Raw genomic sequence first — 25228 nt, 5'->3', positions numbered from 1 at the left:
CAGCAGATGCTGTGATTTCTTTCTTCTGCCAAGCCTTATCAGATCCTCTCTGGAACATGGCACAGTCAGAGAGGGGAAGGGGTGTGAAGTCCTTATCCACAAACCCCTCCTCAGACCCGCTCCACAGCCACTCAGCACAGGAGAGCAGATTTTAGGTCACTGGATACGTGGAGCAGACACCCGTGCTGAGGTTTAAAGGTAAACGATAGTCACCAGACCAACTACAGTTTAATGTAGTTGTTCTGGTGTCTACTGCCTGGCCCTGCAGGCTTTTTAATGAAAACACTGCCTTTTCAGAGAAAATGCAGTGTTTACTTTACTGCCTAGTAACAGTCACTAGCGGTGCTTCCTGGGTCAGTGCTGCACAGAGTGAACGCTGAACGATTCCCATAGAGATGCATTGATCAAATGCATCTCTATGTGTCAGTGACATTTTGCCGGGCATGCGCAATTGCCTCCCAATGCTTTCCCAAAGGATTGGCTGATATTAACTTTGATCTTAGCCAAAGGAACGGGGCCAGTTGAAAAGAGACCCGCACTGTGCTGGAAAAACGTGAATAAAATGTTTGTATTCATGACACTATAGTGTTCCTTTAAGTAACTGCAATCAATATAGCTATGCAGCTGGGCAGTTAAGGGTCAGGCAGGGGAGAATAACGCTCAGCTATGCACTGCTTCTATATACGGCAGCCTGCGTACTGTTGCTAGTATAATGCCTTGTTTCCACTGAGCGGATCGGTTGGTACAGTTTGGAAGGTTTAGAATGGACCAGCCCATTCTGGTCAGTTTCCACTGCAAGTCAAACCTTTCAGGGCCATGGGGGGTTTAGAAAAAATGCTCTTCCTGTCCACCAATCAATGGATTGTATAGTAGCTCCACCCTAACCGAACCGATCCATTTCCTATGGCCCTACATCTGAAGCAGGACCCTGAATGGATCGGTACGGTTCGCTTGTATGGACTACTTTCATAATAGAAACACCCAAAATAGCGAACCGTACCGAACTGATCCGCTCAGTGGAAACGAGGCATTATATACTGGTACCAGCTGGGCAGCTTCCAATACCGGCTGTGCTACTAAAATACCGGTTGGGTGGCAACCCTGGTTGGGCAATTAGAAAAATGTTGAATTCTCAACACTTCTGGGGCTATTTATTAAGGTCCTACTAGCAGTGAGGGTTTAGTAAATAACCCTGAATGGTAAGATTCAGGCTAGAATTGCCAACCTATAACCACAGCCCAGTGCTACATATTTTACCAGAATATCTCTTTAATTGGTTTTCCTCTAAACTTTGCAATTCTTCAGTGAGTAAAGCCCCTTATTTTGAAGAAAAAAAAATGCTAACTTCCTCCTTGAGTAATCCTAACATTGCACATTAATACCCCCAGTAACTCTTACTTGAAAAATGTAGCAAAAATAGGAACTCACACCATCCTCTCCAACATTAACACAGTACTGTCATTTGTCTGTCCACTTAGTTTTAAATAAAGTTTTGCTATACTACGGAAAGCCGCGGGCAGCTGTGTTTGCACTAAGGCAGAGGGGCGTGGTTCTGGGAGAAGGCGTGTCTTACCTTGCCGTAAGATTCCTTGCAGTCGATGGGCGTTCCCATGCTAGGCCCCGCCCCCTCATTGAAATAGGCCGAGTGTTCCAGCCGCTGGCAGAGGTGGTTAAGGTGGAGCTGGTAACAGGAAGTGTCTGCCTTCACCATGGGCTCCAGGTCTTCTACATTACTGAGGGACGAGGAGATCGATGAAATCAAGAAGGAGACCGGCTGTAAGTAACCACTGGGGCCAGGGGTGTCACATTAGGCCGGGGGTGGCCATAACAGCCAGCTCCTGGAGGACTACAACTCCCATGATGCTCTGCCAGCCCATTATGGGGGTTGTAATCCTATAACAGGTTTTTGGGGTCTACCCTGTGCCCCCCCTTCCATTGGGTAATAATAGCTAGGCCCTCTGATTAGATAACATGACTTGACACTCAGTGTAAATATTATATCATCACACCCATGGCTCAGATCTGCTCACAATATCCTCTTATTGGGGTCTCCTGTTTTTTTTAATTTTGTGTAAGAGGTTTAAATACCAGTTTGTGATAGTCCAGCTGTAATAGACTACATTTCCTATGATGCCTAGAGTGCCCATCATTATTATCATCATGGGAAGTATAGTCTCCAACTTCAGGGGCCATAAAGGAGAAATGTCATCCTTCTTGATATAATAATCCAAGAAAAATGCCCATGGCACTCAACGTGAAGGTAAAAATATAAGGCAATAAAGCCACTTTTTATTATACGTCGCAAATGTATGTAAAAGCATTTAAAGCCAAAATTGATCTTAAGTGTTTCGTCCTATAAATCTAAAAGTACCTAATCGTAAATCAGATTAGTTTCTAGGTAATACGTTACTATAGTTTAAATACATGTTACTGTGAGTTTTGTAATCGAGCTCCCCTGAAGTTCATACATAGAGACATTGTGTGCTTTGTATCTCAAAGATCATCTGTCCTTCCTGGGAGAGTTACTGCTAGGATATATGGAAAGTGTTTGGAGTGTTCTCACTTTGGTTTATTGCTACGTAATAACTAATAATAGTCAACGTGATAAAATGACCTTTGCCTATTAACGGAGTGATTGGGACGGACATCTGCATTACATATTAAAGGAGGAGACTATATTTAAAAGAAGAAAAACTACCACAACAAGAGGACATGGTCTTAAATTAGAGGGACAAAGGTTTAAAAATATCAGGAAGTATTACTTTACTGAGAGGGTTGTGGATGCGTGGAATAGCCTTCCAGCTGAAGTGGTAGAGGTTAACACAGTAAAGGAGTTTAAGCATGCGTGGGATAGGCATAAGGCTATCCTAACTATAAGATAAGGCCAGGGACTAATTAAAGTATTTAGAAAACTGGGCAGACTAGATGGGCCGAATGGTTCTTATCTGCCATCACATTCTATGTTTCTATTGCATTAATCTTTTTGTATTTGTACCACAATAAAATAAGCGTTCTCCAAACTTTTTCTAAATGCTTCTATAAACGATGGTTTACCAGCCATGTAACCCCAATATAGTATTCAACAAACGCTACCTTATAACTTCTTCTGAAATTACATTGATAGTGAAGTAACTTCTTATAGGGCGACTGTCACCTCAAAACTATTTTTTTATTTAATAATCCTTTTATCAAGTTTTGAAAGGAAATATATTTTTTAAATAAAAAAGAGAACCACATTCTTGCCTTTTACTATATAACTGGGTCCATAAGCCATATTCACGCCCCTTGGGTCAGACAATGTTTAAAAACCATCTATTAGTCTCTATGGTCTTCACTGTTTCTGTGCAGGGAGTGAAGCAGGGAATACCAGAGAGACTAACCATTGCTTTTCAATCACTGTTTGACCCAAGGTGCATGCATATGGCTAAAGGATCTTGTCATATACTAAATGGATACATTTTTCTAATCTATTTTTACATATACTTTATCAAAATAAATATATATTTACTTTCAAAACTTGGGAAAATAATTATTTTAAAATATAGTTTTGAGATGACAGTTGGTCTTTTAATAACGTTTAATGTATCTTCAAAAATCTGTGATCTAGCAAAATTTGCCAAAGCGAAGTGTTCTACTGTGATATATCATAACTTGCCAAAGAGAAGTTTAACCCGTGATTTAGCATAACTTGCCAGAGCAAAGTGTTTCACAATACTTTGATTGCGATATACTCTGGGTGAACTCTACAGACCTTTTTTTATATTTTAATTTGGGATGTATTTATTTTTTATCATGTATAGTTGAGAATTTCTGGCCATAATTAAATTAAATTAATCTTAGAACCAGGTTTGTTAAGTTGTGACTGCCTACACTCACCCATTACCCAACGAACATATTTGAATTGTTAATTTTCTCTGTCGATGTGATCCTCATAAGTCATATTCCCAAATACAGTAGAGCATTACGTAGAATACATTATATACATGTCCTGGATTTCATTCTGTGAAATATATAAGCCAGGGGTCCTCAAACCCGGCCCCCTACATGTTGCTGAACTACAACTCCCATGATTCTCTGGCTATCTATGTAATTCAAAGAATCATGGGAGTTGTAGTTCAGCAACATCTGGAGGACCCACAGTTTGAGGAATATAAGCCAAAAAACATTCTTCAATTTATCTGATTTCCCACCACTGCAGCTATTTTGCACTTTGGTTGTAAATTCAGTATTTAGTGAATAAGGCCTTAAGTGCGCTTGGATGTATAATTTGCCCCTCTTTCATGGTATGTGCTTCAGCTATTGTCTGTGCAGAATGATGTGGCACTTGCCATTCAAGGAAGGATTTGCTGCACACGCTTTGCCTGTTTCTGCGCTGCTTGCTAATTGTGTCTGGTAGTGGCTTTGATATCATGCCAATGAAAACTTTTTCACATGACTTCAGTGTGCTTATAAATGCCCACTGCTAAAGGTCTGCTGTGAGAGTAATTCAAATTGTCTTAATACTGGTTGAGACTCCGTTGTGGAAATTTCCTTTGTCCTGTAAAACATGGTGGAATGCCAATGCATATTTCACTAAATCTCATTATCTTGGGGGTTTAAAAAAATATATATTTTTTTTTTTAATTATTTTTTTTAAGAATTTAAGTTTGGCAGAACGGTTTCATTTGTTAAAGTGATGTGAACTTAAAAAAAAGTCAAAATTTGGTTATGACATTTATCTCCCCTCCCAAAGAATTGTTTTGTTGAAAACAAAGCCATGTCTGATACATTTTAACTCCTTTTAGTGATCAGTGACAATCTACTCTATTACAATATAACAATGTTTTTGTTATTAATTATACGTTTTTTTTATTAATCTACACATTTAAATGTCCCGTCCAGTTAGTGATATTAAAGCTGGCAAACTATATTTTTTCCAGTTGGATCTCAATCCCAGTATACAAAGAGAACAGAAATATTGTCTGTGTTCTCTACTAATCCGTACGGTACACATTTACTCAGCAGTTTCTTAGTATCACTGTCTGGAAATAAAGTGTAAGCTTATCGTCATGCACTAATGTATATTTAAACTCCAGCATTTACAGATTGCAATGCCGACTGTCCTGGTCTTTAATGGGTTAAATCTAGGTGAAGTTAATTAAAGCCTTGTGACACCGAGGTCCATTTTATCTTTCTTATAACTTTTTTTTTTTTCCTTCTCTCTTATAGTTTCACATAGCCAGATAACACGTCTATATAGTCGTTTCACCAGTCTTGATAAAGGAGAAAATGGAACATTAAGGTATGTTTTAAAACCATTGTATAATCTAATAGCCAAGTCTTTACTGTAATACATTTAAAAAAAAAAAAAAAAAAAAATTCAGTTGATAATAATTGTCTTTTAATCCCGCACACATCATGCTGCCGCATATGATCTATGATGTGTATAATTTATTTTTGGGTTGGGGGGGGTATCAAGATTAAAGGAACAATCCAAGCACCATAACCACTACATAACATCTAGTGTTTATGGTATCAGGAGTCCTCTGACTCCTCCTTTCCAGTGTAAGTAGTCAAAACATTTGACTACGACGACTTCTTAAATGGGGTCTGATTGGTACCATTCCCTGCCTCACAGCATTGTACAGAAAAGACAGAAGCTCCTGCTACAGCGACCTTGGCAAATGTGCTAAGCCTGGGATTAACTCAGAAAACTTTCTGCTCCCCTGGACACTGCAGAGAGGTAGGGAGTGGAGGTGGACCCCAGGTAAGAAATCACACCGTTCTAAAATGGTTTGCAAACTTACATTGGGGTGCAAGGGCACTGCTGGTACTTTAACTACTATGGAGTGCTGTAGTGGTTATTGTGTTTAAAGTGTTTTATGAATCTATCTTGTTAAATTGAATCTGGCCCTTGTAAATCCTAACAAACGTACAGTGTGGCACACTGGGAATTACAGAATTTCCAATGTACAGGTTGGAATGTGAACATGTTATTGGGAGGGGGCAGCTGCTTTCCCATAGCTCAGGGCACCCTAAGAGGCTATTGTCTCAGCTGTAATATCTAGAAAGGTTAAAAAAAATAAGGCCTAACTCTTCATCTAGACATTTATAGGTTCTTTAACCCCTTAAGGACACATGACATGTGTGACATGTCATGATTCCCTTTTATTCCAGAAGTTTGGTCCTTAAGGGGTTAAAGTGACATCAAGTCTTGTTTGGCATGACAGATGCACTTAAAGGGACACTATAGTCACCAGAACAAGTACAGCTTAATGTAGTTGTTCTGGCGAATATAGTCAGTCCCTGCATGCTTTTTTTTTTTTTTTTAATTCTTTATTTTTATTGTGCACAGAATAACCGTACGCTTGTTAAGCCACAATAGCTGTTGCAAGCTGAATATCAGTCACAGACATTATAAGTTTGATGCGGCATACGAGTAGGCGGTACATTTGTAAGTTTACGATAAAAGGATGAGTTAACAGTGTGAGTATCATTTAACCTGTCCAGCCACAATAGAAGTTGCGAGTAGCATAATTATTAGACATTTTGAGTTGGCGCGGCACATTTTTAAATTTTATAATAAAATAAAGTAATGTTTTGACAGTGGAGAGTCAAAGCATTGGGTAAGATGCAGGCTTTTCTGACTGTCTATAGTATGGATGACAATGGTACATGCTATTGAGAAGGTCGCCATTGTTATATGGAGGCGGGCGTATACCCGCTGTAATGTGGTTAGGCTTTGGTCTCGTGTTAATGGTGCACTACACTTTCATGTCCTTATTTTCGTGTTCTGTAGTTTTATGGGTTATATGTCATTGTGTGCATATATAGTGATTCGTTCTAGACCGTGTGCTCGGGAGTCGGTGTGTGCGCTAGGGCTAGTGAAGCCTGTGTAGCTGTGTGAGTTGCCTTATAGTTTCAGCCCCTCTGTTAGTACTTGTTGCATCCCGCAGTACATTGTACGGTAAACATAATATATCTAGACAAGTAAATAACGTTAACAGTAATTACAATTAAACTGAAGTAGAGTGAGAGATCACAAGTGAAAACCAGGAACTTAGCGGTAGTATGATCAGGCAGTCCTTTTAACTTATTTTTCCCCTCTCCGGTCCCACGTGTCGGTTGTGGGCCGGCCGGCCCTCTGCGCTCTGAATGAGGTGAAGGACGAGGTGGGGGCCCCGGATGGCTTGAATGATTGCACTTTGGCCATGTCCCAAGTTTGAGGAGGCTGCTGTCTCGAGGCTTGGGTGGTGCTCACCGGGTCAGTCGGTAATCCTAGCGCGGTCAACACTGAGTCCATTTCCGCTGCGTCTGTCAGACGTGTTGTTGTACCCCCATGGGTTATAATCAGGCTCCTGGGTAATGCCCATCGATATGGGATGGAGTGTTGGCGGAGCGTGACTGTGAGTGGCTTAAGCCGGCTTCTCCATAGCACTGTGGGCCTACACAGGTCCTGATAGAAGGATAGGGTGGCATTGTCAAATGGGTGGTTGGCTTTAATTCTTACTGCTGTCATGGGGCTGTCCGTGTTCTCCGCTGTAGTATGACATCCCGTGCGGTATCTGCTGGAGCTTTGGCGGCTCTCGGGATGCGGTACGCTCCGTCTATCTCTGCCAGGCGTGCTTGTTGTGGTGTGAGCAGGGAGGTAAGTAGTCTCCCGATGTAGTGTGTTATGTCGCCCGAGACCACAGTCTCCGGGATACCCCGGATTTTTACGTTTCTACTTCTGTGCAGGTCTTCTAGTGCGTCTAGGCGGGCGGTGACCTGAGACTGGCTGTGCTGTAGCTCCGTGTTTTGGGCTTCCAGTTGCACACATCGGGCAGCTAGGTCTTTTGTGTCCTTTTCTGTTGTCTTGACGCGCCCCTCAACTGCTTGTATTTCTTCACGCAGTGTGGCTACATCTGCGGCAAACAGCATGCGGAGATTGCGGAGCAGGGCTTTGATATCTCCTTTTGTGGAGGGCAGCTCGCTATCCTCGTCGGAGGAAGGGAGGTGTAGTCCCCTTGAGCTTGGGAACTCATCCAGCTCGTTCATTGCTTGGTCCTTGGAGGAGGCAGAGGCCGCGTCGCCTTTTTTTTTTGGGGGGGGGGGCGGGGGGGGCGCGGTGTAGCTCGAGGCCTGTGTGGGACGGAGGAGAAGATCTCTGATGTCGCGTGCCTCTGTCGGTTTTCCTTGGTGTTTGGACCTCTTCCCCATCTCGTTGTGGCCCGATGGGGGGCTGAAGTTTACGTGTTGTGGGTGAGTATATCGCTTATTTCAGGCTCGTTTCGGCGGAGCTCTGCTGACACACGTCTGATAAGGTTGGCTGCACCCCTGCATGCTTTTTAATGTAAAAACTGCCTTGTCAAGGACAAGGCCGTGCTTACATTGCTGCCTAGAAATGCCTCTAGTGGCAGTCACTCAGATGGCCACTAGAGGTGCTTCTTGGGTCATGTGCAGCACAGACATTCAGCCTCTCCACACCCTGCATTGGGACTGAAAAATCTCCCCCATTTTCCCTGTGTTAACCTTCCTCCTTTATTGGACTGTTGTATTTTATTCATGTTGTGTCCTGTACAATGTTTCTTAATTTTCGCATAGTTTAAAATGGAAGAAAGTACGCAAGTCTGATGGCATTTTAATTTAACTAACCTGGATAATTTGTAAGTGCTTCTTTAGTTCGTTCTCCAGAGCGTCTCGGTGTTAAATTTCAAGGTCACCCAGTGTGTATTTTAATTTTTAGCTGGTAGTCAACGTCCACAAATCTCTGCTCGTAAAATGTTCCAGAAGTGTTGTATTTGCTCATACGGTCGTTAATTCGCCTTTCCTCCAGTTTCAGGCTTGTTTGTAGTTAAATATTAAATAATATAACACCTTTTTATATGATGTTCTTATTCCCATGTGATTAACCAAAGTTTTGTTGGTATGCCGTCTGACATTAAAAACGTGACGATGGCAGTGGTAGGGCGCATCATTTTTCGCATATCTCTGCGGACGGTTTTAAAAAGGCCCTCAGTCAGAACGTTAATGGCTGGTATGCTGTGCGCATTGCGGAAGCGCTCTTGAAGATATGCCCTGCCCTGGCACCATACTGTTCTGAGTTCATTTTTTATGACACACTGTGCTGTTTCAAGACTTTTTCTGTGCGGGTCCCAAACTGTGACTCTTCCACCAAATGTAGGATTGATCGATGACCGAATAATCTGAAATAAGGTATATAGAAAGATAATGTATATCTATCGGGATCTCTCCAATGGACAGTTTTCTAGAGTATGGCAAAAACCAACATTCGATTTAACATGACCTCCTAGAAATATCACTTTTGATGTGTGGTCCCAATTCACGGAGAGTGAAAGGAATGGAATTCCCAGCTGAAATCGTGAAGAGATCCCAGTATTTCTGCTAGTAGTAGATTGTGGTTATTTAAATGGACAGGGTATATCAAATTGACATCTTAAAAATACAGGAAATCACGGGGGGGCGGAGCCAGCGCCTGACCGAGCAAGTCGCAGCTTGAAGCAGCTCCGACACCGAGACCCGCTAAAACTCTCATCTCGGCACTAAAAGCAGATTCCGGGACCAAATAATCAGACCCCCGGACCCCTTACGATATGGGGAGAAAAGCCGGGCTGATCCTACCTATGGATCTCAGGATATTGGCAGTTTTCTGCGCCCGGCACAGCAACAGGAGCCCGCCAAAATGGCGCCGAGTGAGGCCTATACCACGCATTCCTCGGATGAGGACAGCATGCCTGACTCTGCTTCCACTCCCGGCAAGGCACAAATCAAGGCACCACAGCAATACGACCTGGGTGATGCGGCACCTGCTACAAAGGCTGACATTAAGGCACTGATGCTTAATATTAAAGCAATGTTTGATGCAGACATGGCGCAAGTCCGAAGTGACATCTACACGCGTGGTCTCGGCGGAAGAGTCCCTTAAGAGCACCAGGGTGGCACAGTCAGCCACGGATGCAATGCTGGGATCCCTGCAAAAGCAATGCGCAACACTGACTGCCCAAATGGCCGGCATGGAAGATAAATCGAAAGCCAGAAACCTGCGAATCAGGGGGGTGCCCGAAACAGTCACCAACATGGAACTGCCACACTACTGCAGAAGGCTTATAGCTACGCTGTTGGTCCCGAAGCAGGCCAAGCAAGTGGGACTGGACTCCTGCTTCAGTCTACCTAAAGCGGCTAAGGCTCCCCAGGAAGCACCACGGGACGTTCTATTCAAATTTGTCCGAGACTCAGACCGAGGAGCCCTGATGGGCGCCACAAAAGGCTCCCCAACGATAACCTTTGAAGGTGACACCTTGACGTTCTACAGGGACCTCTCCAGACAGACCCTCACATGGCGCAGATCCCTTCGCCAAGTTACCTTACAGCTGCGGGAGAATGCCATCCCTTATAAATGGGGTATAAACCGTCTCACAACGGAAAGAGCCGGTAAGACGTTTTCTTTGTCTCGTATATCCGAAGCGACCAACTTCCTCCAAGCACTTGGACTTACACTGCCAGCGGCGCCTTCAGGAGCCCGCCCGACATGGAACGTGGAAGACATAATACCGTTTGCGCCTAGAGAACGGGTATCGAACGCGACAAGCTCCCAGACCTGAGCACACTGACCAGCAGACTAATCCATTACCGACCCACACAGGTCGTCTGTGCAGGACTGCATGCTGAACTCCCCGCACAGGCTTACAAACTCTCCGCATAGCTGCGGTCTCGTTTTACGTTATGTTTTGTTTTATGTTTTTAATTTTTACTACATGTCAAGTTTCTTAGCGAAAACTATGTTCAGTGCAATATTGTGCCATAGATCCTTCCTTTAAAGTTATTATTCACCATTTAAGATCTAAAATTGATAACTGGCTCCAAGAGCGGATAGCAAGGGATTCTGTATAAGATGACCCCCCCCGAGCGGATTAAGCGGCCGTAGGCCACGTACCTGAGTATCCCTAAAACTAACTATGAGAGCCCACATAGGCCATCAGCCCCGTCATCCAAAAGCAGGGCCTATCTAGCCGGCTCCATGCACCCTCCTAACACGCGACACTCCAACTAAGGGTTAAGCTAGAGGAGTAACCTATACGATTTTCTATATAAAAAAAAAGGGTGAATTCAGCGAATGTGTAAATGTTGCCAGTAGTGATTTTATTATGTGTATCTCATATGTGTTAAACATGAAAACATTGTGCACACGATGTAAAGCATTAACGTATTTTGTATACCCACAAAAATAAAGAATTCAAAAAAAAAAAAAAAATACAGGAAATCACAGGAATTGTGAGAATTAACCAAATGTTGCAAAGTGAGAAGGTTGAATATACTAGTATTTAATAGATGGTAGGACAGGGTGAGACTGAAAAGCGTTAAAAATAAGAACAGGAAGGTTTGTTTTATCTTGTGTTAGCCAGGGGCGAATGTGAACTGTATCGAAATGTTGATGGGAACCTCAATGCCAGGGTAGAGCGCTTATGGGGTAGGGCTGATTGATGCATAACTGACCACAATTGAGGCTAACAAAGGAGAGTTGCTTGACTTGGGAAAGAAAAGAGAAAACCTGGAGATAGTCCATTTAAAAAAACAAACAAAAAGAAACCAGACCGGCTTTTAAATAGGGGAGGCACTTTTTGATCTGATCAAAAGAGGAAAACAATACTGATTGTCTCATAGTAAATAGATAAGTCCAAAAGCTGTGAAGCCACCAACCTCTGGCAAACATATATTTTTTCCACACACAGTGTAATATTGTACTACATTTATTTCAAACAGATACTGAGCGCATTTGTCATTTGGGGCCGTTTAACCAGCCTCCTACAAATAATTTTATGTTTGTTTTTAAGGAAGTGTAACGGGTATTTCATGAGTGGGAAGGGACTACTTTTTAACACGAGTAGTGTTCTTGTGTTTGTGTGGGTATATCTTTGATAGTGATGGTGTTTATTCTTGTTTAACTAACATGGTTCCAAGAAGGAGGTGAAATTATATTGGTCCTCAAATGGTGTAGTCATGTAAACAGACATGAATAATATTCTTGAAGAGTTAGTTCCCAAGCTAATGCCATATAATTTGAGTCCTTCTCCTCTGATTTACGTGATGCCTATTTTACAAGATAATTATTAACTTGGAATACTTACAAGTAATTACTCCACAGTACAACTTAATTACATTATCAAACATTCAGAAGTGGATACAACGTGGAAAAAAGAACATTCTGTTAATGTGTAGTATGTTATTTTAAAGAGTTTCTTTAAGTACCAGAGCATCTTTGTGTAATTGTAAAATTGATGGTGCAGAGAGAACCATACGCCAACTCCCAGTTTTGAAGATTGCCTATAAAAAGAGACTTGCGTCCATCGAGTTCAGCCTTCCTCACATGTTTTTGCTGTTGATCCAAAAGAAGGCAAAAAACCCAGTCTGAAGCGCTTCCAATTTTGCAACAAACTAGGAAAAAATTCCTTCTTGACCCCAAAATAGCAGTCAGATGTCTCCTGGGATCAATCCGCTATTACCCCACTAATTAGAAATGATATCCCTGTATGTTATGTTTTTGCAAGTATTTATCCAATTGCAGTTTAAACATCTGTATAGACTCTGACAAAACCACCTCTTCAGGCAATGAATTCCATATCCTTATTGCTCTTACTGTAAAAAAAACTTTTATTGGCCTTAGACGAAATCTCCTTTCTTCCAGCCTAAATGTGTGACCTTGTGTCCTTTGTATAGATTTTTAGATACTGATTTGTATTGGCCCCAAATATATTTGTATAATGTTATCATATCCCCTTCTGAGGCGCCGTTTTTCCAAACTGCTATAACTGCAATGATATGTAAACATCAGCCCCCTACGAGTTGTCAGTCATGCAGCTGGAATTCAGACTTCCAAGCTGCATGTGTCTATTTTTCTCCAGGTTGTGCATGCGATTTCTTTTGTTTGGGGACATTTATTTTATATTGGTATCACCTTAAACGCTTGTACTTTATTGATTACACTAGAATTTTAAATAATTCAGGTTGATTCCCCAGCTTGGCTTTGACCCCTTAAATCAGCTTTCAGGTCTCTATAAATCAGTTTAATTAATAAACCCTTAAATGTTGTATGTTTTAGTTTCTCTCCCACCCCCCACTTCATCTATGTAATGTACACCCATATAGTACTGATTAGAAAATGAGAATTACTGCGTGAAGCTGTATTGATGCATTATTGTACATTTAATGCTTGGCATGTCTTTGATTAATGCTGTAAAATCTGTTTTACATTGCTTGACACTCTGCATAGCAGCAGTTCTCTCTATGTACATAGAAAACCTTCTGGTGCTATATTTAGCAAGTCCCTGTTGCGTGCCTGTTACTACAATCAACTAACGTGTTCCTTTAATAATGATGGTGGGTGCCAGCAGCCAGTCTTGTTCAACAATACAAAGTGAAGTGGGCCTGAGACCCAATGAATTCTGTTGCTGTAGGGGCCATTACAAGAAATACTTGACCATTAATTCTAATGAAACATCCCTCACTAACCAATCAGGTGCTTAGGTGGACAACCAAAATCAAACAAAAGTCCATTGCAATGCCATACTGCTTCAATGAGTTAAAAACCTGTTTTTAATTCATTGTTGATAATTAAAGTGAACTAGATTTACCATATAAATTTGAATATTCCTTGACATTTCGGTGTGGAACTGGCCATATTGATTTAGGCTGACTCCCAAATAGATAAGGTTCCTGTTGACGTATGATGTATGTCTGTTAAAGACACAGTGTTAACTCCAAAATATGTGACCAGTTCACTTTCAGGTAGATATAGAAAATATTCCTATGTACATAAAGGATGGTGAAATTTTCAGAAAATGTTTACAGTTAAAAAATATATATATATTTTTTATTTTTTTATTTATTTTTTTGTTCGCTTCTGCCAAATTAACTACCGGGGTAGACTACTTTTGGACCTCTAGGTGTTGTGCACTATATCTCCCATAATGTTCTTACCATTATAATGCTTCCAAAGCATCAGGAAATATCTCCACAAAGTCCACAAAATCTTGCGTGCTGCAATTTGCCTATCCCTGGCATAGAGCATACACTTTTATATAATTGCACGTGGCAATTTCCTAACCCCCTTCTAACTAACCATACAACGGTGCCCTTGACATAGAGGTAAAAAACTCCTTGTTTTAGTGATCGCTTGGTATTCCAAACTGTTTTAACAGGAATGGTAATGTCGTGAACAAGCATAACATAAAATACTGCAATTTTTTTATTTAAAAAAATAAATAAAGCGTATACAATCAAGAATGAGCGGAATGAGAATCAGGGCAGGTCCTGATAGGAGTTATCTGAGGTTGGAGACTAACTGCACTGACTACACAAGGATAGAGTAGAACACAATTGGGAACTAATAGCATGTTAAAGGTTGATGTTAAGCTAAGCTGGACTAAGGAAAGTATTGAATAACATACTCATATGTAGCTTTAGAACCACTGGGTACTCCTCACTATGAGGAGGTAAGCGTGAAGAAGCATAGAAGACTCCAAGTGTAAGTGGGATCTCCAGGTATGCTGCGGGAGACAGTCCACAGTTATGCGGGGGCGTTGCCTTTAATTGCCCTCTTGTAGAGCCAGGCGTCATGCTGGAGCTTGTGAGCAGTGGATGGTTTGCCCCGCACCAGAATACGTATTCTCCCAGTGTCCAGGTCTCAAGAGGAGCCATAGCTGTGCCACCAAGAATCCTACTTCTTTGTTTGGTATTAGTGCACTGCAGACCAAAGAGTCCCAGTACACAGGGGAACCTCCGGGTGTGTGGGTGGCTGGCCGTGAGGTCCTCTGTGCGGGCCTCAGGCCCAGAATGGGATCCGTAGTCCTGGGCAGAGGTGTGGATCACAGGCCCTGCAGGTGAGACGGCGGCAGGGGCTCTGCGCTATATTCACTCCCAGAATCATTGGGGGGGTTGCGGGGCTACAGAGTGATTGTCGTTTAGAGCTGGCCCTGTCTGTGTTGGGAGATCTGCAGCCTCTCCTGGTCACCATGCATCCAGACAGACTAGGCCACATGGTCGGACAGCTTAATTGCATGGAGTACCGAATTCAGGCATTAACTTGTCCCTTTATACGATAAAATCAAAAAAGCGCAAAATCAATCTAAAATAATAAAATACAGGTATTTAGTAATAAAGTGAAAGCTGCTAAATACATGAAAGGTGATTCCTAAGGACCTTTACAATACAAACAAGCAATGTAGAAAGTGTCAGTGCTTTAAAAGTCTTGCCTTTAATTCTTATTAAAAAAATAAATAAATGGGGAATAAATGTGACAGTATATTAATTTACTGTAAAGTCTCTCTACACTGGTTGATATACATTAGCCAGGTTTGATGACCGTATTTCGGGTATTGTGATCAGAAATAAAATCCACAGCTCCGTATTGAAATGTTTTTACTAAAAATACTTCAAGGGGGATGAAATCAAACACAGTTTATTTGACAAATAATGAAAGAAAAACAAGAGAAGTGGTATGTAATATAATAACAACTAATAATAATAAATAATAAACAGCAAAAACAAATGTGAACTTGATGGACGCGAGTCACTTTTCAGCCTATGTAACTATGTAGTAAGTCCAGTACATGCAGTGAAAAAAAGTGTTACCCTACCGTTGAAGCAGCTGAAACCGTATAAAGTCCTGTCTTCAAGCAGTAGTGATGGTGAAACCTGAGGGACGCCTTTGCTTCAACCAGCTAAAAGTTACTGCTGGTACCGGAGAGATGAAGGTGAATGGAAGCTTAATCATCAGCACATCAACATGTTTCGCCCGCACTTGGCGGGCTTTCTCAAGATGGTGAGGAATCTGCCTATCATGGTCTATATACCCTGTAAAATTATGCTGCCTGTCAGTATTTCTTAAAGGCACTTGTGTCCTTCTGTGGCAGGACTTTTCATGTGTAAACCATCGATTCACTAAAATTAGACGGTGCATCAATAAATTCAGATGTACATACATTATCTTCTATGCAATTATATACTCTAAAACTTATACAACGTCTTAATATCAGTGTATAGAAACATAAGGTTTAGGAAAAGATACTAAAAACAATCATAATATAACATTCATAAAGAGATTAATGTAAGTCGAATTTTTGCTTCGCTTGTTATCTTTTTAAAATTTTGCTTAAACTGTCGGATAAATAATAAATTAATCTTTGTAAAAATTCATACATGGTATATACAAGCTGCTATATTTTATTTATATTAAACGTCATGATGATGTTAAAAAGATAATTATAAAAACCAAAAATGAATGGTAATTTTTCTGTAAAATAACTAATGACAGATGGTCATCTTATTTAGAAGGGATTAGGTGTAGGTAGAGAAAATTGTTTGTTTAATTGATCTAATTTAAGGAGAGACAGGAGTTACGGTATGTCGATTTCTTTGAAAGGATCAACATCCTCCGAGATAATACAGTGGCTTGTAATTCATTTTTGTTACAATGGTGAAGTTAACATAAAATAAATTCGGATACATTCTTACATAAAAGTTCTAAAGAAACACGTATATACATGATTCCACGTTAGCACGTTATTCGAACATCAGAGGTATATAGATCCAGAGTTCTAGAGGAATTGAATCAATTCTTTCTTTAAAGGAACACTATACTAGTTTTCCTGGCTTTATAGGGTCCTTGGGTCCCCCTCCCGCCGGGGAGGAAGGGGTTAATCCCTTACCTTTTTTTCCAGCACCGGGCTTCCTTGGCGCTGGGGACTCTCCTCCTCCTTTCCCGTCATCAGCTGAATGGGCATGCACGGCAGAAGCTGCGCGCGCACTCAGCCAGTCTCATAGGAAAGCATTCTCACTGTAAAAATCGGTGAGAAGCGGCTGTCAATGAGACAGCCACTAGAGGCTGGATTAACCCATTTGTAAACATAGCAGTTTCTCTATGTTTACAGCATTAGGGGTTAATCCTAGAGGGACCTGGCACCCAGACCACTTCATTAAGTTGAAGTGGTCTGGATGCCTATAGTGGTCCTTTAATATCTTCTTCACATAATAACAAACTTAAATCTATAAATTATGAACCTCCAGTAGTAGGGACTAGGTGTAGGGACGTAAGAGCTAGGTTGGATAAAATGAAGAGTTCCAAAATGAGGTTCTAATTCTGCATTAAGCCAAAATGGGACTAGGGTTTTTAAACTGTGGATCCAAAACATTTCTTGTCTGGTTAATCTTTTACGAAGATCACCTCCTCTCCAGGGTATGTGTACTAGTTTGGATCCCACAGAATTCAAGTGTTTTGGGATCACCATTGTGGACCTTTCATAAAGTGTTTCGACAGGGTGTGTTTCTCAAACTTTCTTTTTATGTTGTAGGAATGTTCTCTTAGTCTAATTTTCAACATACGTTTTGCTTGACCCACATTAACTTGTTCCTGCTCGGTATATGTCAGATTTCAACTCGTGTAAGGCTTTAATCTTTGAGATTGAGTGATCAAGGCTGATTTATTGCTCAGACGGGTCAGAGCTAAGAAGAAACCCGTCCGGCCATCTTGGCTGTCAGGTCCCACCTGCTTTGTAGATTATATTAAACCCTCTGTTCTGTATGAGTGAGTGCCCATAAGTTTACAATCTAATCTGATTCTATGCTTGATTACACTTTCCGATTGTATTGCTCCAGAAATTGCAGCTTTGTAAACAGAACGTGCATATCTACAAAGGTCTAATCTAGCACATTGATTTATACCACATCGAGCAAGAATAGTGTTTATCTTTCTATTGAAACTCACTCATGGTTTTTACCAGTTGCATGCCGCTCCCTTCATACCTGCATGCTTATCTCACTGCCCTTTTTATTAAACTATTTATCTAGTGCCTCGCAAAATGTTAGGTTGTACTTTGTACCTGCTTAAAAATGCCTTGGTAAGGTCTATATAATAAGCAAAACTTATTAGATTCTTGAATACTACTTATTTTAGATGAATTGTCAACTCGAAAATGGCAAATGGTGAGAAAATGCCTTCACACACTTTAGGTTTTTATTTGGGGTGGGGGAACGGAAGGGGGGATACATGAGAAAAGTACATTTCATAGGCCAGTGCTTGCCTGTTTGACTATGTTCTGTTACAGAAGGATCCTGGTGGGCTTGCAAGCTGTGTCTGCATGGACAACTTTGGGGCTCCCATTGACTACTCGCAGGGGTAGGCAACCTTTGGCACTCCAGATGTTGTGGACTACATCCCCCATAATGTTCGTACACCCATAATGCTGGCAAAGCATCATGGGAGGTGTAGTCCAAAACATCTCGAGTGTCGAAGGTTGCTTATGACTGGACTACTGTATAACTGTATACGGTGCTGGGAATGTATAATGGTGTTCCGAGACAGAATGACATGCTAGATAAGGGGAGGCCCAAACCTCTCTGAAGCTGAGGCAGTCCTTAGTGTCAGTCTGGAATATAGAAAGTGGGCTCTTGGACCCATATGAGAACATTTAACTGTTGTGTAACTACATTGCAGAACTGTCTGTAATTGGAAGCATGACCTATCATGGTTTAACAGTTTATAGATTTTTTTTATTTTTTATTGATTTTTGTTTCTGTGTTTGCTCTTTAAACCAGGGATTGTAGTGAATTGACAAGAACAGACTCCTTCTGTGGGATGAGTAGGGAGACAGACGGAAAATTGTGACTTTTAGGTCATTCTCCTACTTTGCTTCTTTATTTTAGTTTAAGTTATTTTGTACATTGTCAATTCTCCACAATTTCCATTTGAGTGAATAAACTCTGGGATGTTCAGTTATTCTAAATCTCATGAAAGGCTGTTCAGATGGTGTTGGTTTCACGTGATTACCATGCTGTGTAAATAGGATGGCATCATGCACGTGTTATCCATTTTCTAGTGTTGAACATCTTGCTTACTATCTGTTTTTACTTTTCTCCTTTCTGTCCTTGATTCTAACTGCTGCCAAAGGTTGTGTTTTTTACAACTTTGTTTTGTTTCAGCTTATGCGCACCCCATTTACATCCACACACTCTTTACATCAGAAGTGGCTATATTTGCCCCCTCTCACCGGGTGTATCTGGACTGCAATTCCAATGATGTTCAAGCAGCTATGGTTGACTTTTAGTGCCCTTTTATTTATTTTGTCAAACATTCTTCATTATTGACACATTTTTAGAGCACGACCCAAGTCCTCTGGAATCTGGATCAGAGGGGAAACATTTATAGCATTCATTGATCTCTCCTCCACTGCATTGAGCAACCGATCCTATAGCTCCATTGGAACAAATTACTGCTGTGTTTGGTTATTAGCACGACGAACCCCGTTTAGGAATGCCAAGTTAAACCACAAAAAAACATGAACTTTGCGTTGCTCACAATTTTGTCAACAGACTGGCTTGTAGGTTAGTTTTTTTCTACATCTCCATTTAATTTGGTTACTATGGCAACCTCAAATCACCATCCTTTCAGCAGCTAAAGGGTTAAATAAGTAAGGAAGAGCTTTATGTACAAATAGGTGGTATAGAGTGGAAACCACTTGTAATTTTTTTTTTTTTTTTTTTCTTCATTTAAATTAAAAGAATGTGCGTTTGATCGAATGTCGTTAACCCCTTGAATACCAGTAAGTGACCTTGCATGCACAACCCCAAAAACTAGTGATTTGACCGTCACGTCATTGGTTAAAGTAATCACAGGGACAATTTGCAAATACTTATTTTTTTTTTTTTCTTCCATGACTTCTCGATCTCCGTGAAAAATGCAGTGCCCCTATTAGTCAAGGGTGACTTTAAATGTAGTAATTTAAAGACTATTGAGATAGTATTTGTTTTGCTAAAAAGCCTCTCTATTAAAATGTCTTGTTTTTATTTCATTGTAGTCGAGAAGACTTCCAGCGGATACCAGAGCTGGCAATCAATCCTCTGGGTGATCGAATTATCAATGCATTTTTTATTGAAGGGTAAGTGTATTATTATTACGTTTACTTTTAGAATTCTACCATCTTGGTTTATAGGTGCTGTGATTCCCAAGTACATGGCCTGGGGAATGCAGTAGTTCTAGCTTGATGTTCAGGATTTGAATTGGCCTGGTTAGATTTGATCACAGGTCCTCTGTCCAGTATGCAGGAGAACATGGTGCTCTGGTAGTTGGCCTGTAGAAATATAGTAAATTCAATTCAAAACCTCTTTTCTTTGTGATCTGCTGCACATGTTCAAGAGTACAAAATAAATGTTTGTGAAATATCCTGAGACTGTGGGATCCTCTATAGCAGCGTTTCCCAGTTGGTGTTCCGCGGAACCCAATTTAGGGATTCGGCCCTGGTCGGGTGCCGCTGTTAATTGAGGCGGGCGGCGAGGGAGCACTCTCCCCTTCTCGGCTCCCTCGGTCGCACTGCAGTGATGCCGGAATATGACGTCACTCTGGCCTGTCTGTTAAGGAGTTTGTATGTGTGTTTGTCAGTGCGAGTGCATGTGAGTATGTATGTGTGCTTGTCAGTGCGAGCGCATGTGTATGTATGTGCGCTTGTCAGTGAGCATGTGTGTGTATCCGATGGGGTTTATGTGATGCTGCTTTTTGTATAAACATAATTTTGATGAACACAATTTCAGCTTCATATTTTGTGATGCCTTTCAGCAATGCCTAGTGACCGAACACTGACAATCTTGTAAATACCAGAGTAGTGACCGGTCCCATTTAAACCTTTTTGGAGGTCCGTTCTAATAATGTAGAGAACAGAACATTAGAGCAAAGTTCTAACTGCGGTGTAATCACCATGGAAACCACTGCAATGTTGCTTTTTTTTTCTGTCTGTTTCAATGCTAATTGCTTCATATTCAGATGATTGTATTAATGAAAATGTAATAACCCCCCCCATCCTCCCCCCCTTTGTGTGCACATCACAGGACGAATCTCAGTTTTGCCTCTTTCTTCCTTCTATAAATGTTTCTCTCTCATTTCTCCAGAGAGGACCAGGTAAATTTCCGTGGGTTTATGAGAACGCTGGCTCATTTCCGGCCAATAGAAGATAATGAAAAGTCCAAAGATGTGAGCAGTCCAGAACCTCTGAACAGTCGAAACAACAAACTGCTGTGTAAGGGTCATGTTATTTCGAAGCCTTTCCATGCCATCTAGCCGTCTTGTTTCTGACATCAAACATTTAGACCTATGTGAATCTACTTACACCTCGCTAACTACTTGCTCTAAAGAGCATGGCATTTCATCTATACATTGTGCTAGCAGTTATACTAGAAAATTGATTGGGAGGGGAAAAAAAAGGTCTAATAAACATTTATAAATAGACGCTATTCCAGAGAATTGATTTACAGGGATAGCAGAAGGGACCTCCCACAAGAGGTCTGCTTTTCACCTGTGGTTGCTATCGTTGGCTAAAGAGGATAAGAGCAGAGTGACTTCCGTTCATACTAGGGATCGACCGATATAGATTTTTTTTTTTTAAAAATTTAAGAGCCGATAATCTGGGAACTTTCAGGCCGATAATTTACCGATACTCTGTACATTTACCATTTTGAAAAAATAAACTATTTCTACACAAATCTACTGTAAACTGAACATGTTTATTATTATTTTTTTTTTATTCAGGTAAATGCACAAAATATACATGCCAGTCAGAATTTTTCATGTTTTCAAGAATGTGTGTAGTGGATGCAGTGAGCGTATTTGATTAGTGAATGCTGTTTGTTTGTGTAGTGTATGTTTGTGCAGTGTGTTTGTGTACTGTGTACATAATGAATGTAGTGTGTGTGTGTGTGTGTGTGTATATAGTGAATGCAGTGTTTGTGGTGTGTGTGTGTGTGTATATATAGTGAATGCAGTGTTTGTGTAGTGTGTGTGTGTATATAGTGAATGCAGTGTTTGTGTAGTGTGTGTGTATATAGTGAATGCAGTGTTTGTGTAGTGTGTGTGTGTATATAGTGAATGCAGTGTGTGTAGTGTGTGTGTATATAGTGAATGCAGTGTGTGTAGTGTGTGTGTGTATATAGTGAATGCAGTGTGTGTAGTGTGTGTGTGTATATAGTGAATGCAGTGTGTTTGTGTAGTGTGTGTGTGTATATAGTGAATGCAGTGTGTTTGTGTAGTGTGTGTATATAGTGAATGCAGTGTGTTTGTGTAGTGTGTGTGTATATAGTGAATGCAGTGTGTTTGTGTAGTGTGTGTGTATATAGTGAATGCAGTGTTTGTGTAGTGTGTGTGTATATATAGTGAATGTAGTGTGTGTGTGTGTGTGTGTATATAGTGAATGCAGTGTGTGTGTGTGTGTGTATATATAGTGAATGCAGTGTGTTTGTGTAGGTATGTAATGTGTTTAAAATATGTGGGGGAGGGGCTTGCACTTTTATTTTCTTACTTTTTAAAACCATTTTTACTAAAAATTTTGTTTTAGTCCCCCCTCCCTGCTTCTTACCTGGCCAAGGAGAGGGGAAATGGCATTCCCTGGGGGGCCCAGCAGACTCGCCTTCCCAGCAACTTCCTTGTCTAACTCTTGCGGCCTGCGTGCCGCGCGGAGCGTTGCCCTGGTAACCCGTGGCAATGCACTGATGGCCGCGGGACCTGCAAAATTTAGACAGGGAAGCTGCTGGGCCCCCCAGGACCCTGATGGCGGCCCTGGTCTGCAATATCTGTATCTTTATTGGCCGATACCGATATTGCTGAAAATACAGAATATCGGTCGATCCCTAGTTCATACGCTGGCAATGAAGCCGGTGTGTTTGTGTCATGGAGAAGGTTTGCGCTGCTTGGGGAAGATTCCCCGAGCAGGACAAACCGATGGCGGGTGTTACAGAAGGGTCGCAGTGGAGGAACTGGTCAGGTAGGTGCCTGACTGGTTCCCTTTAAATACCTTGTCTTGTGTTTTTTTTTGTTTTTTTACCAACCACCAACCTTTTGTGATCGATCTACTGTTTGGTCGATCTTTTTTAAATTTAACTTTTCTCCCCCTCCGTTTCAGTTGCTTTTCGACTATATGACCTAGACAAAGATGACAGGATCTCCAGAGATGAGCTTTTGCAGGTACATTGTCATGTTTGAACATTAGTTTAATTACAGTTGCCATAGTAACCCTAATATTGGTATTGCGCAAAATGTAATTCACTTTTTTTTTTTTTTTTTTCTTCCACTTCTTCTATAAGGTCCTGCGCATGATGGTGGGAGTAAATATATCGGATGATCAGTTAGGAAGCATTGCTGATCGTACTATTCAGGAAGCCGATCAAGATGGAGATGCCGCTATTTCATTTTCAGAATTTGTCAAGGTCTGGTAACTCTGTTGTCTATTTAGTTTTGAATATAGCTTCAATTAATTAATTGGGTTAAAAACTACTAATGTAAATCTATCTTTATATTTATTTGGGGGCGGTCTATTAACCCCTTAAGGACCAAACTTCTGGAATAAAAGGGAATCATGACCTGTCACACATGCCATGTGTCCTTAAGGGGTTAAAGAGACACTGCAGGCTGGAGCTGACCCATCAATTTAAATTGGTTTGCATTCTAAAAATGTATTAAAATGCTATAAATATGAGAAATGTACTCCTGTTTGAAGTTTGCAGTTTCTAGTCTCCCCCAATGTGACGGTGAGCACAAAACAGGAAGTACTAATCATAATGTTCATTTCTTTTAATTGAACTACTGAGCTTATCCCCAAATCACGAATCGCTAATAATTACACTAGAAAGTAGCTTGGCTCATTATTCTGGTGTCTGAACTCTCAACTATTTAACGCAGGAGTTAAAATGCAGATATAATATCCAAAAAGAGTCTTGAGTTCAAGGTGAAAATCAGTTTTATTGGATCATCGCGTACAGAACTCCGTGTGTTGATCCAATAAAACCGCTTTGCACCTTGAACCCAGTTACCTGCCCGAAGCCTCCTTTTGGATGTATTATATGCAAGGGATTTTCCGTTCCTTAACCTAAGCACCACCTGGCTCCTGGAATGAGGGCAGTCCTTTTCTTTTGATAAAATGCAGATTTGTCTCTAGCTGTTTTATGTGGCACTTTGCAGAGATTAGATATGCGGCAGGCACTGTGATATACACTGAGTGAATATCTGTCATCATACTGTGTAGGAGTAGGTCTGCCTCTGTTATGCTCATAGGGAAGGGTCTCTGTGACTTGTGTGTCGTCTGACATGATCATTTCTGCTCTTATTTTTCAGGTTTTGGAGAAAGTTGACGTCGAGCAGAAAATGAGCATTCGATTCTTACACTAATCTCGAAGACTGGACATCACGCTGTAAAAACAGCTTTTTCTCAAACTTTGCACAGTCCAATCCTATAATGTTTTGTGACATTACTTACGGAAAACTCTAGTTCATTAGACAGTACGAAAATCACGTAATTTGACAAAGAAAGACGTGCTGCTTATTTAATCATTAAAAAAAAAAAAGTATAGGGTCTCACTCTAATTATTATACTTTGCTAACTTGTTGTTTTTATCCTAAGATACCCAATTTGAAAATTTCTCTGTGATTATACCATGCTGGTAAGTGGCAGAAAATCATAGGGGTCACTTTCCAGAAAGTTGAGAATCAAGAGTCATACCTGTTTGTTTGATGGTGAGCAGGGAGGGGGGGTAGTATTTTATAATGTGTGTTCTGTTCTAAAAGGTTGTGCAAAAATGTTAGGCAATAGGAGTCACCAAAGAAATGTGCCTGTTGCTTCCGCAGGTTTCATGGTGATTGCCCTACTTATCGTAATTTAGACCAATTTTTAGAACCAAACACTTTTCTAAATCTCTGGGGTAGACATGCTTAATGATATAGCTGGTGGGGTCAAAATATCATCTCTGCTTTCTATATCCTTGTATCGAGACCTCTGTCACCCCGTTTCTGCCACACCAAGACCAGATGGTAAATTGTGTATTAACTAAACCTCTAAGGAGGTACTGATGTTTTGGACAGATTAATATTTTAATGTAATGTAACTATAAAATAATGTAAGATATTGCTAAAATAAAGATGTATGCATCCTATTTCTCGAACTGTATACCAATTCCCAAATCCAGTGAGTTATCCAAGCTTTTAAGTGGATTGCCTTTGTATTTTGTGTTGTACATTGTGTGTGTGTGTGTGTTTATGGTTTGTTTCTCTTACATAAAATTGCTTAGCACAGAGTTCTATTGCTGCCTTAAAATATCAGCTATACTTGAATGTGTGTTAAAAGCGTGATGAGAAATTCAAAGACATTTTGTAAAATGTATGAAATCTGCATATTTTTATATATTTTTTTTTTTTGTAGCAGACTGGAGAGCTGCCATTAATTTT

General features: G+C 40.7%; 1 protein-coding gene across 1 annotated transcript; it reads left to right on the top strand.

Annotated features, from left to right (window-relative positions):
- Positions 1 to 1607: 1607 nt before the first annotated feature.
- Positions 1608 to 24936, top strand: CHP1 (calcineurin like EF-hand protein 1). The gene is made up of 7 exons (XM_063439058.1): positions 1608 to 1776; positions 5209 to 5281; positions 19827 to 19907; positions 20911 to 21038; positions 22914 to 22975; positions 23095 to 23217; positions 24122 to 24936. Exons 1-7 carry the CDS (start codon positions 1710 to 1712, stop codon positions 24173 to 24175), a joined length of 588 nt encoding a protein of 195 aa, XP_063295128.1. The 5' UTR covers positions 1608 to 1709; the 3' UTR covers positions 24176 to 24936.
- The last annotated feature ends 292 nt before the right edge of the window (positions 24937 to 25228 follow it).

Source organism: Pelobates fuscus, chromosome 13, assembly GCF_036172605.1.
Source record: "Pelobates fuscus isolate aPelFus1 chromosome 13, aPelFus1.pri, whole genome shotgun sequence".
In the NCBI taxonomy this organism is placed as follows: domain Eukaryota; kingdom Metazoa; phylum Chordata; class Amphibia; order Anura; family Pelobatidae; genus Pelobates; species Pelobates fuscus.
This window is presented reverse-complemented; position numbering and strand designations above follow the sequence as displayed.

Coding starts and splice junctions, on each gene's coding strand:
- CHP1 (XM_063439058.1), top strand. CDS start 1,710: ATGGGCTCCAGGTCTTCTACATTACTGAGGGACGAGGAGATCGATGAA. Junction 1,777..5,208: donor AATCAAGAAGGAGACCGGCT/GTAAGTAACCAC, acceptor TCTCTCTTATAG/TTTCACATAGCCAGATAACA. Junction 22,976..23,094: donor CCAGAGATGAGCTTTTGCAG/GTACATTGTCAT, acceptor TTCTTCTATAAG/GTCCTGCGCATGATGGTGGG.